Source organism: Saccostrea cucullata, unplaced genomic scaffold (assembly GCF_032062105.1).
Source record: "Saccostrea cucullata isolate Sc308-1 unplaced genomic scaffold, CSIRO_AGI_Scuc_v1 ctg1174, whole genome shotgun sequence".
Lineage (NCBI taxonomy): Eukaryota > Metazoa > Mollusca > Bivalvia > Ostreida > Ostreidae > Saccostrea > Saccostrea cuccullata.
In genome coordinates, this window is record NW_026940658.1 from 105,630 (window position 1) to 122,924 (window position 17,295).

The 17,295-nt window shown below is 33.8% G+C and overlaps 3 protein-coding genes and 1 non-coding gene across 4 annotated transcripts; 3 read left to right on the forward strand and 1 right to left on the reverse strand.

The window, feature by feature from the left end:
- The first annotated feature begins 345 nt into the window (after positions 1-345).
- Positions 346-1,976, forward strand: LOC134255934 (luc7-like protein 3). Its single transcript, XM_062738538.1, has 3 exons — positions 346-513; positions 766-914; positions 1,181-1,976. The coding sequence occupies exons 1-3, from the start codon at positions 369-371 to the stop codon at positions 1,802-1,804; spliced, it is 918 nt and encodes a 305-aa protein (XP_062594522.1). The 5' UTR covers positions 346-368; the 3' UTR covers positions 1,805-1,976.
- Positions 1,977-3,319: 1,343 nt separating this feature from the next.
- Positions 3,320-3,391, forward strand: Trnae-cuc (transfer RNA glutamic acid (anticodon CUC)). The gene has a single exon. It is a non-coding gene; the product is annotated as a tRNA-Glu (tRNA).
- Positions 3,392-7,943: 4,552 nt separating this feature from the next.
- Positions 7,944-12,267, forward strand: LOC134255933 (L-methionine gamma-lyase-like). Its single transcript, XM_062738537.1, has 10 exons — positions 7,944-8,014; positions 8,133-8,337; positions 8,495-8,653; positions 8,787-8,924; positions 9,127-9,299; positions 9,558-9,669; positions 9,958-10,071; positions 10,656-10,790; positions 11,585-11,730; positions 12,097-12,267. The coding sequence occupies exons 1-10, from the start codon at positions 8,010-8,012 to the stop codon at positions 12,176-12,178; spliced, it is 1,269 nt and encodes a 422-aa protein (XP_062594521.1). The 5' UTR covers positions 7,944-8,009; the 3' UTR covers positions 12,179-12,267.
- A 3,181-nt stretch (positions 12,268-15,448) lies between these two features.
- On the reverse strand, positions 15,449-16,570 carry LOC134255943 (gastrula zinc finger protein XlCGF8.2DB-like). Its single transcript, XM_062738546.1, has one exon. It carries the CDS (start codon positions 16,528-16,530, stop codon positions 15,496-15,498), a length of 1,035 nt encoding a protein of 344 aa, XP_062594530.1. The 5' UTR covers positions 16,531-16,570; the 3' UTR covers positions 15,449-15,495.
- Positions 16,571-17,295: the final 725 nt, after the last annotated feature.

Consider the following 17,295-nt stretch of genomic DNA (forward strand, 5'->3'; position numbering starts at 1 on the left):
GTATATAACCGTACCCTCAAACTCACGCAATTTGCTCTTTTCATACAACCCGCACAGTAAACAGACATCCCGAGTCTCGCTCTGGTGGGGCGTCTGGGTGTTCTTCGTCCTATGATTTTTAGGAAGGAGGTAGGTTTGATATAACAAAATTTTAAAATATATTTTAAAAATATTTTAGTTAAAAAAATAATGTACATGTACTTGTACATTTCAAAAAACGACGAGAAACGATATTTTTCTGCTTAAAATTGAAATGCATTGTGATATTTTTTTTTATATCATTTGAGTTATGTGTAAAGAAAAAAAAAATGAAGTTTATTTAAAAATTATTTCAAAATTGATATTTAAAATTTAGGACTACGCCAAAAATGCACGGAAAAATTTTCATCTTGATTCTTGCGGTGCTGCCATGTTTGTTCCTGTATAAATCTGATGGTTTGGTCATTGATGAACGTTGGTATTCGCCAGGACGTACGGACTTCGTGTTGGACAACCAATTCTACACTCTTCTAGGTAAAGTATTTTCCCATTCTATAAAGTGTATCAGATGAAATGTAATGGTGGCGATCCTTAAATCCCTACAGAAAACAATTTGGAGTATTTTTTAAAATCTTTTTTTTTTTTTTTTTTTTTTTTTTTTTAATGTTTAACCTTCAAGAAAATACAAGTAGTTCCCTGTAACTGCATTTCAATATTCAAGCCAAAGCTTAAGGTACTCAAAATGCTCATAAAAATGTGTTGAAAATGTGAAGATTTTATATACAGAAAGGAGAAGTAATTCCAAACTCACGGACCTTAGGAAAGCTCAGCTAACCCGCGTCAGTGAACAAGGCGTCAACAAATACAATGTCAAAGGTGACGCAAATGACGCAGCGATGATCTTTTTTAGCCTGAAGCCAACAAGTGTAACTTATGTGAGTTTTTTTTCTTCCTTGGTATATTTTGTCAGAAATTATAATCTTGTAGAAGAGTGATTTGATAATCTAAATATAAGATTTTTAACATGTACCCCCCCCCCAAAAAAAAATCGTAGTTATGCAGATTATCGAACAAAGACATAATTAATTTTAGTGGAGAAATATCAACGAATATTTGAATTTTAACCAATTTATAACCCGCTAATTAATTTTTTTTCCACATTTGAAACTTAAGTAAATGATATTTCATATATTTCCAACAGAAAGTTCCATCGATATATCGGTGTGGTCGGAGACGCTGCAGCAGAAGAAGGTACAGGATAAGGAGCAGATATAGGCGGAAGTACGTGAACAGAAAGAGAAGGGCGCGTAAAATGAGGAAATGGGTCCGAAAGTATGGTGGTCAAAAAGTAAGAAAATATAACCGGAAGATCGTGCGAAAATCAAGAAAAAATGGTCGAGGAAAAGTAAGACGGAAACATAGAAAATCTGGTTATAGACGAAAGAGGCGAAAAGTTAGAAGAAGCAGAAAAAGGTCCAGAAACGGGAGAAAGAAATGGAGGAAGAAATTAAGAAAAAACAGGCGAAGAAAATATAGAAGCAAGAGAAAGAGATGGGGGAAGAAATCAAGAAGAAGCCGACGTAGGCGGTCTAGGGGAAGATGGAGATCCGGAAGATGGTCCCGGAAGTACAAAAGTAAATATTTCGAGGCCTCCGGAAAGGTTGGTGTGTACAGAGTATCGCTAAAAATAAAACCGTACAGTACCCAGATCGTATTTCTTTCGCCCAGAACAAGGTCTCTCTACAATGGCAGTGGAGGCATAACACGCATCTATAATTTCAAGCCGGCTCGAGTATCTTGGTGGCGTTTGATAAAATTGTTTTGAGAGTTAATCATTAAAGTCATTCGAATATTTCAGCAAATTTGATTTTTTTTTTCGAGGACGTACATTTGTACGCTTGCGATGCATTTGTGATTTTGTTTATTCAGAAACAACATCCTGTATAAAGTCAACAACGATTTAAAACAATTTCAAAATAAATATTAATGCATCTGAATATTGCTGTTTTTGTGGATTTTTTTAAAATATAAAGTTGGAAATTTTTAACTTGTAAATTATTGATAATTCAGTACTTTCTTTGAAGATTTATCTTTAGGCGTCGGAACTAGACAGGGGGGGGGGGGGGGGGGGGGGAATTGTTGTTATATAGCACTTCACTTTCCTTTGTAGCAAAATTAGACAACTTAATCATGGGAATTGAAAATACGGGCTTAACCGCAAAATAGCATGTAGTTTCAAATTAGTACAATCAAAAAATAATATTTGAATTTTCTACAGTTTCTATATCAACAAATGTTATTGAACACGGAAAGAAATGTTAGTGTATCTTCAAATCCATCGTCGCAAACCACGGCCAAAATGTACGCTCCTCTCCCATCTGGAGAGAGCTATATACAAGATTTACAAGATTTTATCAATCCAATTTATATATGCGGACTCCGGACCGTGGCTTGAGACGATGCTTCAAATCATGGCAAGACAAAAAGTGAAATTAAAGTTAAATGTATATGTATACTTTTGTCGTTTTTGTTCAGTTTTATTGGTACCGTACCTTAAAATTTTATAAGTTATTATATCAATTGCAGATCAAAATAATTTAACAAAAGATTTTTAGGTTAAAACCCCCTTAATATGAAAGTCTTGCAGAAAGATGCAACAGTCTATGATCAAATAATAAACTTCATGTTATAAAATCCCTATTTCTCATATAGGCTGAAAAAATACATATAAATTAATAATCTTATAAAGACCGCCCCTTTTCGATAATGATATCTGGTTGACCAAATTGGATATATTAAAACTACAACCCATTCTCATCATGATAAAGGCAAGTAGCAACGGGGGGGGGGGGGTATGGGGGCCTGGCCCCCCACTATTTTTGCCAACATTACTTTAACTATTGGAAATGTTCATTGAAAGGCTGGTTGCCCCCCCCCCCCCCCCACACACACACACCTTATAGTACACTACACTAAGTTAATATCAAGGAAAATTTAGTATAGAAATCAGAGAAATTAGTACCGAAAGTAATTGTCATTTAAAGAAGTTGACCTCTATCCCCCCCCCCCTCCCCAAGAAATATGATTTTCGAGTTTGGGCAATTTTCCTCTTTTTTTTTTTTTTTTTTTTGCATGTCAACTTTTTCACTTAAGTAATTTTTTTCTGTGGCTGCCACCTCCCCTTTCAAAAACGATGCTACGTGGCTGTGATCTGTGCGATAGTAAAATCATAAACATTAAGGGATCTATTTATAGTACATATGTACCCTTTAATGCATATATGACACCGATGTATTAGTTGCATTATACTAGTTGGTATTTAAATCACATCGATACAAGTTCCCAGGTAGTCTAGTGGTTAGGATTCCGCGCTCTCACCGCGGCGGCCGGGGTTCGATTCCCCGTCTGGGAAGAGTTTTTTTCTCCCCCATCCTTGTTTCCTTGTTGAGATTTGAGGAACTAATGTTGATAAGGATACATTCACATTTTCGCATCTCAAGCCTACAAAAGATGTTACATACGTTGGTTTTTTTTTTAAAAATAACTATTTCTTGCAATCAAATTTTTTTAATTTAGAATCAATCGAAATTAGAAATTTCTATAATCGTGTATAAAATGTAAAACTTTTTTCTACAACTTTTTTTAAAAATAAAAATCATATTGAACAATCAGTTACATTTTCACAATTTTCACTAAATTTTACTGATGGTTTGACAAAAAATAGATATTTAATAAAAGAGACTTCACTTCTTTATTATTGAGAGAGACATCTATAGCTATTTAAGTAAATATTTATTTGAATTTTGAAAGAAACTATGTTTAGATTACTAGTATTTTTCCTTAAGCTTGATATTGATTATATTATATTCAATGGTAATTTTATGCAGTAAGAGTGATGAATCCTTACATGATATGGACCAAAAAATCTATATATAGCGAATGACTAACTTTGCAATAGATTAAAGTACTCTTTTTATTTAATTAAACCAAGAAAAGTTAATGAAGGCAGTCGAACGGTCATATACCCTATGTTGAAAATGAATTGATAAACTCATATATGTACAACTTTCTTTGATATAATTTTCTCAAAGATCGCCGGACCAAAAAATATTTTTCAATAGTGTTTAGAGCTCCCCTTCAGGACATTAACCTGCTTTATAGAAAATTTAATAAGTGTTTAAGGTGTACCGCTTTCATTTCAAAACATTCATTAAAAAAAAAATCAGTGAGGCAAAAAGCCAGGCTTATCGATTTTAAGTATGGATCGCACAGCGCGTCAGGTTCATGTGTGCAGCATCGAGTTTGTTGTGACTGAGACGAAAAGAGCGAAGTATTGACACTCTCAAATTTTCTTCTGTCATTTTTGGACAGGGTCGGAATATTTGCGTTTTCAAATGCATTGAATGCCAACTTCATTAAATTCAAACTGAAGTAATTTCAAATGAACCGGAGTTGTTTCGAATTCTTTTGATAGTCACAATAAATAGATAAATAAATAGATAAATAAATAAATAGATAAATAAAAAAATAAATAAATAAAAATTTAAAATAATACCGGTAAATGTAGATTTAAAAAAAAAACCGCAATAATCATTACAGGTTGAACTCATTGGTTTCCTTCAAACCAGAAAGTTTTGGATAAATGGTCCAATGATCGATACTATACAATTATTGCTTGTTTTTGAGGTCAATACAATGATTTAGCCATCTGAGGAGTACAATATTCACCGAGCCCGAAGGGCGAGGTGAATATTGTACTTTGAAGATGGCTAAATCATTGTATTGACCGAAAAAACAGCAATAATTGTTTTATTATATGATTCACTGATAAAATGATATAACTTATTTTATTAAGTCCTAGCCAAATACATGAACGATGCAGAGTTAAAATGTGAATAAACCTTACCGGTCGTATCAATTTGAAACGTTTTTTTTTTTATATCAATTTTAGTTGCCATGAAAAAAATATATGTCATTCTTTTTCATAGGATAGATTTTGAAAGGAAAGAGTATTGTTAGTGAAAACTGACTGCCAAAAAGTAAAACAAAATTGTTCAGTAAAAGTGTTGGAGGGTGTCCCTGCATCCCCTCTTACCACCCTCACCTAAAATATATATTTGCTTATGTTTTGTTTACATGAAAATAAAAATCATAGTCGTTTAAATAGCTTTCTAAAACAATTTGTATCAATTTGGAATCTCCAAATCTATTTTTAGATCAATGTAGAGGAAATAAATCCTTGTATTGACCTGGAACGTCACGTGCAGGTCAATACAACGTAATATTTTTCTAACATAGTTTGATCTCAGCCAATCAGAGAGATGGAAATTATTCAATCATATAATAATATATATGATAAATTTGAAAGCTATTTATCTAAGGGTTTTTTTTTTTTAAATATAATGCAAAAGGTGATGACATACATGTATACCTAATGGGACAGATATTTAATTTTGAAAAGTTCGCAAAATAAAACTATGGAGGAATGGTTCCCCCACAAACCAAAACAATTTATTAAATAGTTTATACATAACTTATATAATCTTCAAAAGTAAGTGTAGAAACTGCAGCTAAGTCAGAACATATTTGTGCATAGTTTTGAATAACTACAACCAAAAACAGTCAAAATGTGGGAATTTAAAAAAAGACATGCAGATGCCTGTTAAAACAGACCTGCATTTTAAGGATCAGGCATTAAATAATTGTAGAATTACTCGATGTATGTGGGTGCCCTAAATTTATATAATTTCTTCGACTTTGTGATATTTAAGAATGTTAGAAATAATGGGTTACAACAAATTATAATTCAGGACATATATACCGGTATATGAGATATTTGTGCTTCTCGGCTTCCGTAATTGTACTCGGTTTTCCTGTTTACGATCACGATGTTAAGTTTTCCGTAACGCATCAAAATAGCAACAAACTCAGTAAGATGAATCAAAAGCTCTGCTTTGCAAAAGCATAATGCAGGCTTGTAGTCTTCCTGAGAATGATGAGGAAAAGTTTTATAAGATAGAAGAATGGATGATCAAACCTAAGTCTAGAGTTGTTTTTGATTGGGACAATACCCTGAAAATATACCATAAATCGGATAAAACTTTATCATCAAGAATATCCAAAGAGCAACTGATCAGTTGGAAAAGAGACCTGTATTGTGAACTTTTCATCATAAGCGCTATTAGACCAACAAGAATGAATTTAGAGACGATTCTTTTGGAAGTTGAGAAGTTGAATCTTACGGAGGTATTTTCGTGCCATAATGATGAAATTGTTGTCGTTCCGGGAAAGTACGCTAAAAAGGGATCAGTTATTATTTGTGGGTACGACAAAGCGGAGACATTCTTAGAACTGTGTCATAAAAGTAAACCGAGTAGTGATGTCATTTTCTTTGACGACGAATTTGTTAATATTTACAATTTTCGTGCCCTAGTTCCAGGGAGCCACTGTTACCTCATTAGCTGAAGTGATTCCTTTTTTCAGGATTATTTTAATCTATAGTTATCCTATAGATTTTTAGCAGATCTTTTTCCATGTACATGTATATAAAACAGAGAGTATTCATAACTTTATTATTATTTTTTTTTTCATTTTAGTAAATGTATTGACGCCATTGTGTTCGTTTAAAATTAATAGCCATTTCATATGTACATTATATTTATATATTTATTTTTGAAATCCATGTATATTTCTTTTTTAAATCTTTATTCAATTTTTAAATCTTTATTCAAATTTTTTTTCTTTATTTGGTTATAAATAGCACATTGTTAATTAATTTTTTTGTTATAATTTATAATTTTAGTAAAAATCACTTACCAATGCGATCACTCTACAGATTTGAATTCTGAACAATCAGGAAGCAGTATAGCAAAATAGTTTTAGCCAATTTCGGCAAAAGTTCTTTTATGTTTGACACTAATTGCTTAACTAACGAAGGTGTTAACTCAATTACTTATCTGTCCGCATACGCTTTTTTTATAACAAAGACGGATTAAGAAAAGCCGAAACAAAGTAAACATTTTCCGTGATGAGGAATTTCGTAGTGTCAAGTTAAGTGTATACAGAATTTTATTTCTAACGATGCCGAAATAAGAAAGAATTTACTTATTTACTCATTGGATTGCTATGACAATTTGATCTTAAAAGACATGCTAATTTCATACAAAGAAAGTGAGAAATAACTTTATTACCTAGAAATCTAAAATCTAAATATTCACAAGTGACAAGATGTCACTATCAAAAGAACAAAACATTTTTCCTAAATTAAACTAGACATGGCAAGAAACTATGCAAAATTGAGTAATATTACATGTTGACAGTTTAAAGCATATTTTAAATATCATTAATCAAGAATCATGAGTTTAAGCTATATTTCAATTTTAACTCATGAATTAAATATTCATGTATTTATAAATGTTAGTATTCATCTACTCAACTCATGGTAAAGCAATCGGGAAGGCTGCCGACCAACATAGCAATAAATGTGACCAATTTAGAAGGCCAATAAAGATTAATCTTACAATTAAAAAATTACATTTACATATGTTAAATACACTCAAATTACAATTTTGATCACAAAAGAAAATATATGAAAATAATAAAATGCATTTATTCAATTGCCAATCCGTTTGAGAAATTCTCCTGATTTTTACCGACATAAAGAATTTATGGGACTGAGCCGTTTTACTCGACAGTTCCTTATATTCCTATATAAGACCACGTTTTTATATTCTTTATGATGATAGCTATATTTGAATTCAGTTTCAACTAAAAGCCTTAAAACACACGGAGAGAGAGAAAGAGATAGAGAGAGGAGAAAACAAAAAAGAACAATGATTGATTTCGAAATTGGTTTAAAGGACTGGAGTTTTTAAATTTCCCTTTCTATACATGGTGAGTTGCGATTATCTAAATAGGACACCGCGTAAAATATATTCAGGGTAAAGTGCAGGTCTTTGACCCAGTTTTGGGCCGGTGTTCATTATCATATAGAGTAAACATCTTGCGCCTGATAGAACGCAGACAACGAAATGAGGTAAGATAAAAATACAAATGAAGCTCAGACGCGTTCTCTCTGCCTTTTCAGATAAATAATAATTAGTTTTAATAGCACATGAAACTAGATGTAATGATATTGCAAATGCGTTTTATAGTAAAAAGTGGTTTCCACCTCTGTCCAACTTGGAGAGGGGCGTGGACGGACTCCATATTGATGACGTCACTCCCGATACCGTAGCTACGTCGTCACGCTATACATTTACTTCCGGTCCCGAGACAGAACCCCTGGTTCCGCCCATTTTTCATTCTTCCACATATAAACTACGGTCTGTAGATGATTATCTTAAGATCTTGGAGGAGGTAACCGACTTCTTAATTTTTCATGCGTTTGCATTTATGAGCGTTAATTAAATATATAGATTGAACCAGACGACGTTGATTCTTCGAAGTGAAACGCAAGAACACTCAATATATATTATAACGATTCAAGAAAATATGTAAATTTTGATTTCAACAGGGTGGATACATTTATTCAAGATTAAGCAACTTTACGTGTGATTCAGTTCAATCAGCAATCAATGGCATTGAAGGCGGCAAAGGCACTCTAGTCTTTGGCACTGGCATGGCTGCAATATCCACTGCGTTACTTTGTTTTCTTAAAAGTGGCGACCATATAGCAAGTATTTCATATCTATCTAACAACATTTTTTCCCCAAATTTTATTTAACAAAATAATTTTTTCTCATTTTTCTTATGTGTACATGAACAAACATCACTGGTGTTTTTTTTTTTCGTTTGTCTGATTATAGGTGGTGAATAACCCTTGCTACAGTGGTACTTATGACATGGTTGTAAACATACTCCCTCGTTATGGAATCGAACACACCTTTGTCCCTACAGGGTGTCCGATCGAGGAGTACCACAAACATGTTAAATCTAACACTAGGGTAAATTTTGTTGATTTTATACACAAATATCTTCCCTTCATTTTGAAAATCTCTTGCAGCACTAAACCTTCGTCAGAATCGATATTTCAACATCGTTATAATTGTTTGAATTTATCGATTAGCCTTAATTAATATATATCTCCTCTTTCTTTTATTAATAAACCATTCACACGAACCTTACTTTCAATTTTCGTTTGATCAGATGTTATATGGCGAGACACCATGTAATCCCAACATGGCTGTCCTTGACCTTGAGGCGTTTGGGAAGCTGGGAAGGTCATTAGATAATGTTCTTACAATGGTGGACAGCACATTCGCCAGTCCCTATCTTCAGCCTGTTATAAAACATGGAATTGACATTTCGATGCACAGCTGGTGTGTTTTTTCTTTAACGAATGTAGTTTTATATGCAATTAATTTGAAATCTGAGGTGACATATATTTATGCCAACCACATAATTTGCATTAGTATGCCACCATAGAAACCATTATCAATGCCATCCGGCATCGATAAATTTTTTACCGAAGAAAAAAATGTTCATGCTGTATATTTTTGCTAAAATGGAAATAAAAGTAAATTTTACTGATATTGTACAAAAAATTATAATATGCGTTGATTTTTTTTCAAATAAAGCACCAAATATCTCGGGGGTCACAGTGACCTTGTGGGTGGATGTTTGACCTTTGCCTCTGTTGACCTTTGGAAAACTGTGATTCACTATCAAACCAGTCTGGGAACGACACTGGTATGCTCAACATCTTTACTATGGAATCGCTACATCTCGTGATGGTTCAATTTTTGAGTACCCCCACCTCATCTCTCATTTTACCATTTTTGACATCAAACATTAGACTAGTGTAATATGAAATAATTATTTTTCAAAATAAATGCATTGCATAAAAATATTCTTACAAATTTGAAAAATTTTGTAAAACAAAGAAATGATTTCTTGAAATCAACCAAATTATTTTTTCTTGTTTTAACTCAACATCTGTATCAGTTTCTTAATAAATGTTACATTTTTTATATTCAGTCACCCCACGATGCCAGTCTCCTCCTCCGTGGAATCAAAACCCTTCCTGTCCGCATGGAGAGACACAGCTCTAATGCCCAGAAAGTGGCCGAGTTCTTGGAAAAGCATCCAAAGGTGACGAAATGAAAGGGGAATTTTATAGCAAAAGATTTTATCAAACCAACGTTTACGCGTAAAAGTACATGTAACAGGGGAATAAGCGGGGAATTTCTCTATATGTGCATTGCTTAATTATAACTTTACACGTACACAAACATGTAAGATTGATGACCTCTCTTATGAATGGAGGAAAATTTTCGTTTGGCAGGGATGTAGCAACCGAGGGGGCCAGGGGGGGGCCTGGCGGCCCTGGCCCCCCACTTTTTTTGCCAACAATACTTTTACTATTGAAAATGTTCATTGAAAGGCTGGTTGCCCCCCCCCCCCACTTTATATTAAAGTAAAGTAATATGAAGGAAATATATAGTATTGTAAGCTTTAAAAATGGATATCGAAAGGAATTGGTAGTGGAAAAAGTTTGCCTCTACACCCCCCCCCCCTCCCCCAATTTTCCCCCTTTTTTTTTTTTTTTTTTTTTTGCTTGTCAACTTTTGCAGGTAAGTAAAAAAAAAAAATTCAGTGGCTGGCCCCCCCACTTTCAAAATCGTTGCTACGGTCCTGTTTGGGTTGGTCTTCTGTTCGACTTACTATTTCTACAGGTTGAGAGGGTGATGTACCCTGGTCTTCCATCTCATCCGCAACATCAGATTGCAAAGAAACAGATGAAGATGTTCAGTGGAATGATCGCCGCTGAGATTAAGGGAGGGGTGCAAGGAGGGAAGATCCTTGTAGAGGTACCTCTTTTTTTACATCTTGATAAAGAGACAAACCACTCAAGAACGTTTCATTTGTTTGAAAAGAAAGTTTTCTCATTAAAAACTAATAAACACAGGATAAAGCGCCATTTGATAAAATATATTTACATTCAGTATAATTTTCCTTATCAAATCCATTAGAAATCCACGACGTTCAAATTTCTATAACACACGCGAAACCTTGTCACCGCGCGTTAGAATACACAGTAGGAACTACATGCATTTTCAATACTCTAGAAACACCAAAATGTAAAATGTTTTATTTCAATTTAATGAAAAACTACAACCCTGAAAAATTAACGTAGAAATTAACGTAATGTGCGCTGAGAATTAATTTGTCACTTTTTCAATCGCAATGTTTATTTGTGTAATTTAACTTTGCAACGTCACTTAACGTCATCTGACGTCACAAACGGCTCTTACGTCTATTAACCACGTTAGTTTTGAAAGGCGCTAAATTCACATTAAATGTTAACGAAATAAGCAATTATGAAGAAGGAAAATTAGAGAATGTAAATATAAGCATTGAATTCATATTTTTGGCTGTCTTCGGTCCTATAACACACCTGGCCGTGCCGACAAATTTATCATACCGCGCTAACGCGCGGTATTCAATTTGTCGGCACGGCCAGGTGTGTTATAGGACCGAAGACAGCCAAAAATATGAATTCATTGCTTACATAACGTTTCGCGATTGATTTTTAATTACGTCTTTATTTTTATTTTTTATTTTGGCTTGAATTATTTATATTTGCATTTTCATTGATAAATAGAATGTGCGCCTAATACAACTGGCAGTTTCCTTGGGAGGAGTAGAAAGTCTAATCGAACACCCTGCCACGATGACTCATGGCCCAATGCTGATGACGTCAGAGGACAGACTCAGTGGTGGTATAACCGATGGTCTTATAAGACTTAGGTAACATTTTATTTCAAAAATTGAGTAAAAGTACCAAGATTTATAATTGAATTCTAAAACATTATTTCCTAAATTAGGCCAAGTGTAGAAAAAATTTTTGGTTGCCCACTCCCGATTCGGTCTGAAAATATTGAGTCAGTTGGTAGGAGAGATTTTTTTTTTCAGAAAACTTCAATGCTAATTTTTAAAATAAAATTTGCCAGAATACACATAAAAATAAGTTATTGCTTCCTGGAGTTTAAAAAAAGGTTTGATGTGGGTCTTTTTTACTTTTTTAGCCAGTCGGTCGGGAGAGGGCAACCAAACATTTTTTAAACATGGCCTTATACACAATTATTATTTTACATTGTATTCTTCTTCTTTTAGTGTCGGTTTAGAGGATGCAGATGACTTGATCAAAGACCTAACACAAGCATTAGATAAAATTCCAGACAGTCTCTTAGCTTAATTTGGATACAATTATAGTATGACAAAGTACCTTGAAGACGGATTGCTCACTGTACTTAGTTCGTTAACGCAATAAAATTAGAACAGTAACCTATATATTGCACGCTTTGACATCCAATAGATCAGACTTCAAACAGAGGTACGGGACGTGTTATAAGTAGGCTACTTTAATCCATCTTATTTTCAACGAGGGAAGACATTCTACCACTTCCGGTAAATGGCACCATGGATCTGGATATTTCTGATATCTGTTCTCGCCCAGAAGTCGAACACCGGACACCATTATATTGACTATGGTCTTGCACAAAGAATTCAGTATCGTGGTATTAAAATCACAAATGCTTGCTGCGTCCAAATAAAACATGTCATCACAAAATGACCGTGAAAATCCGTACTTCACACCCTGTAATACAATATCATACACATACGTATACAAGTCAAACAGAAATTCATATATAAAAATGATTCCTTATTAGCATTTTGACTGAGTTCTATCAGCGTTTGCTGAGTTTTTTTTTTTTTAATATTTTGGTTGTTAAAAAATTAACCCAAATGACATTTTCTTAAATGGACAAATACACATTGATGACTAAGTGCTTCTTGAAAAGTATAACCTATCATAAAAATAGAAATGCCCTTAGTACTTACACAGCCATAACATAAATCATGTCGAACACACGCTGTGGCCATAAACTTTTTTAAGAAGTTGGGAGTATGAGAACAACCGTCGACAAAAGGGAAGTAATCACACGTCTGTCCACTTAAAACCTCCATACATATAAAAAGTAGGAAAACCTGTTTAGATAATGCATTTTTATCAGTCTTCTCGAGCAATTTAAGAAAATATTAAAAAATACATAGTAGTATAGAACAAATATATTCATATTAATTTTGGAGTAAGGGAGGCAATCCAGACACCTGTCCCTCAGTGAGTTCAAAGATTTCACTAACCACTAAATATAAGGTTCCTAAAATTATTTCTTTTTGTGTTTTCACTCAATGCCTTCCACTCAGAAAAAAAATTGTGATGTTAAATGTAAATTATTATAGCAGTTGTTTTTGTCCTGCAATCATTCGAGGATTTTGAGAAAACAAGAACATTAAAAAAAATACCAACCCTTTTGCCGACTCTGCAGATATCCGCCATTTCGAAATGACATGTGTGTGTGTGGAACATCCATAAACTAGTAAATAAAGCTCGCACTTGCTGTTTAAACAATAATCTTTGATCATTTGTGCATGAAGTGCATCGTCATCAAAAGAGTCGTTTTAATTCTTAGTCTTGCTATTTATGTGACCAGGTGCATGTCCAAGTAGTAATAGAGTATCAAATAATCTAAAATAAAACAATAACTCAAAATTTTCTTGAAGCGAATTTCGAAAATATAGGACACTTCCTGGATTTTTAACATTCAACAATCGATATTTCCTCTATCCGTACAGATGAATGGTGAGGACGTCAAATTAAATGTTCTTTTAAAAAAAACAATTTACAAAATTATAAGCTAATTTATAGATTGATCGATTCAAACTTTTTCCATTGTATTTGAATGATGAAAATTAAAACATGTAATTTAAAATTTGAATATTAGTATATAACGTCTTCCATTCTAGAAAGGTACATCAGCAGCTAGGCATGTTTTTCATGTAATGTTTACGTGCTTCCTAAATTCCTTCCTATTCCATTATTTACCACAAAGCAGTTTTATACCCCCAAAGAATTTCTCAAAAATAAAAGATATTATATTGAGGAAGATCATCCATTACTACTAAATTACACAGCAGCAATAAGTTACTTTTTTCATTGTTTTAAATTCACATTCATCTGAATTTTTGATATTCGCAAATGATGGTGGTGGAATTTTATGAAATAATATGCAATGCATTGAAACTTTGAGAATTTGATTGAATACTGTAAGTATAAGGGTATATTGACCGTTGAACCATTTTGCTTGCTAGAAATTTTATTTTAAAAAAATACAAAAATCCATATCTTGAGGGATATTTTTCGTGCCAGTACCTAATGTGACACGTACGGGACCCGGTGACCTCATTTTCCACGATGTCATCCGAAGGACCGGTCTCCATGTCCCGCAGTGGGGTTCAAGTCCGTGACGCTCTGCGACTCTAAATCTATGTTAAGTATAATGCAAATGCTCTAACCATTGCGCCCCATTTTTTTTTCTAACTTATGACAAACGAACAGAAATATTTCATTTGACAGATATTATCAATTGCAATTAACAAGCCAGATACCTTTACCAAATTTCCAAGAGATATACATGTACTATATATATAGATAGCAATCTTGATTAGAGATTAGATTTCTGATTTACCCGGTGACTGACTTTTTTTCATACTAATTGTTAGTCCATTATTAATACACCGAATTGACGACGGATTTTTCCGATCATGACAATGAGCACACGGCGGGTGTGACCGGTCGGCAGGGGATGCTCACTCCTTCATGGCTTCTGATCCCTACTCTGATGCTTTGGAGGTTCGTGTTTGCTCTGCTCCTATTTTGTATTGTTTTATGGACTTTGATATTGAATACAGTTCGTAATCTCCATATCCTTCTTACATCTGTGGAAATTGTATTAAATAATTTTTTTAATTGTGCCAGAATTAAAGGTTACAGTGAACTTTACGCAAAATGTCACGTGTCAGATCTTCGACCTCCGACGTATTAATTTTCGATCTTTGGTGATTCTATGTCTATTTTTTAGGTATATATGAACCTGGCAGAATTTTGTCATATTTGGGCGTGTCATCTTAATTAAAGGTCACAGCCAGTTAGATCATATAATGTCAGAAACACAAACATGAGATGTACTAGTTGATTGAAGTTTGATAATATTAGGTCTCATAGTATTCATGAATGTTATGAGTCGGACACAAAAAGGCTACAGACAGAGGGACGGACGGACGTACTAAGACAAGAAAAAAAACCCTTTCAAAACAGGTCATAGGACCTTATTTCTTACCCCAAATATGAAATATTTCAGACTCAGTGTGCTGCAAAAATAGTTAATACACGAAGGGTTTGTTAAGTGGCAAAATTTATTTTTTGCCTTTCAAAGCATGATTAAAAATTTCGGAACAGAGAAAAGAATAGCGGTGCTTTTGAAAGAGGGGCTCGCAATTTTTTTTTTATTTCACGGAGAAAAGACATCACAATTAGCCATAAATATTATACATAAAGTAAAAGCTTCTGCTTATAAATACAACAATCAGTAATATTAATGGTCCAAGTGATTTTGGTCCATATAAGTTAAAATTAAAAGGCATACAATTTTAAATGCTGATTTAAAACTTTCATTGTTTTTGTTTCTTAAAAACATTAATCACACATCTTCCTTCCTTTTGATGCCGTTTGAGATGAGAAGCAACCACATATGTTTTGTCGCATTTGTCGCAGGCAAAAGGTCGAAGACCAGAATGGAGTTGACGATGATTTTCCAAGGATTTTAAAACAATGAATTGTTTTCCACACGTTTCACACTCGTAATTCTTCTCACCTGTGTGAGTTTTCAAATGATACTTAAGCATTTTCGAACAGAAATAATTTTTACTACAAATTCCACACTCATAGCTTCTCTCTTTCAAATGAACCCGTTTGACGTGAGCTTTACGATTGCCCGCCGTTAAAAAAGCTTGGCCGCAGACGTCGCATAGATGTGGCTTTTCATTTCTATGACTCATCATATGACGTTCAAGATGACCTTTACGTGAGAACTTTTTCTGGCACTGCTCACATTCGAATGGTCTTTCGTTCAAATGAACCGCTGATACGTGCATTGCTAAATTTCTCTTGGCAACAAAAGACTTGGAACAAATTTCACATTTAAATGGCGTGGCAGAGGTGTGGATTTTCATGTGTAACTGCAATAATCTGTCTGTGGTGAAAGCTTCCTGGCATAAACCGCAAGTAAATGGTGTGGGCAAAGTCTCACCATGAACACTCTCCACATGGCGTTTTAGATGGGCCCTTTCCTTGAACCTCTTATCGCAGATAAAGCATTCATGAGTACCAGTTTTCAGTATATGCACATTTCGCACATGTCGGTCCAAGTCTGGTCTTCTAGTGAAATTTTTGTCACAAAGGACGCAAATGTGTGATTTTGGAAAACTTCTTTCTTTTGCAATGGGAGTTTGATTCGGTTGGCTTTGAACAATTGAAGCATGATTTGAATTTAAAGAGTCTAAATTATCCCAGGCACTAATAACGTTATCTATATCATTAATATTGTCCTCAGCGTTTAAATCTTCATTTTTTTCAAATTGCAAGTGCACATGGTCTTTGCTCTCTCGGTCAATGTTTTCGTCAAGGTTTTCGACAGCTTTAATCATCTTTAGGCTTAAAGAGGAACACACATCAAGATGTCTGCAAATAATAATAAAATGCATCTTAGTCAAAACGTCTGATACACAACGGACTGAAAAAGTGAATAAACTAGGTTTAAACTATAGTTTAATTAGAAAAATAATGGCCAAACAATAATTGTTATCATGGTTATGAAACATGTCAGTCACAATAGGTCTTAATTAACTACACTGTATACAATTGCAGGTTGATATATTGGAAATCAGTTCAACACTGTTCAAATAAAATATCTAGTACATATATGAACTATAAAACACGTGCAGGACATTTACGATAGTTTCAGGAAGAGTATGTGAAGTAACAGATGATGGACAATTATAGAGAAAAAACCAGTGCACTACGATGTGTAGTGTAGACCCAAAATGACCTATATTATTTCGTACGATAAAGACGAGAACGGTCAACCGTAGATTCAAACAGAAAAAAAAATCAATCGCAGGCGGATAATACAGAAAAAAAGGATCATACACATATAAAGAAGAAAAGTTATACATTCTTGTTGTTTTATACAACATCTAACGATCATAACACTGTACATACGTCCAAGTCCGAAATGAAATAAGGATCTTACGCTCACGACCCAAGCTACGAATCCGTACACCAACAACATATAGTCCTCTCGGAATCCCACTTTACTGCATTTTATGGAGGGGCATTAGCGATATTATTTTTTTGTATCACGAACTCGCATGCTATACATTAAAATGATTATTTTTTTCCAGATTCCTTTA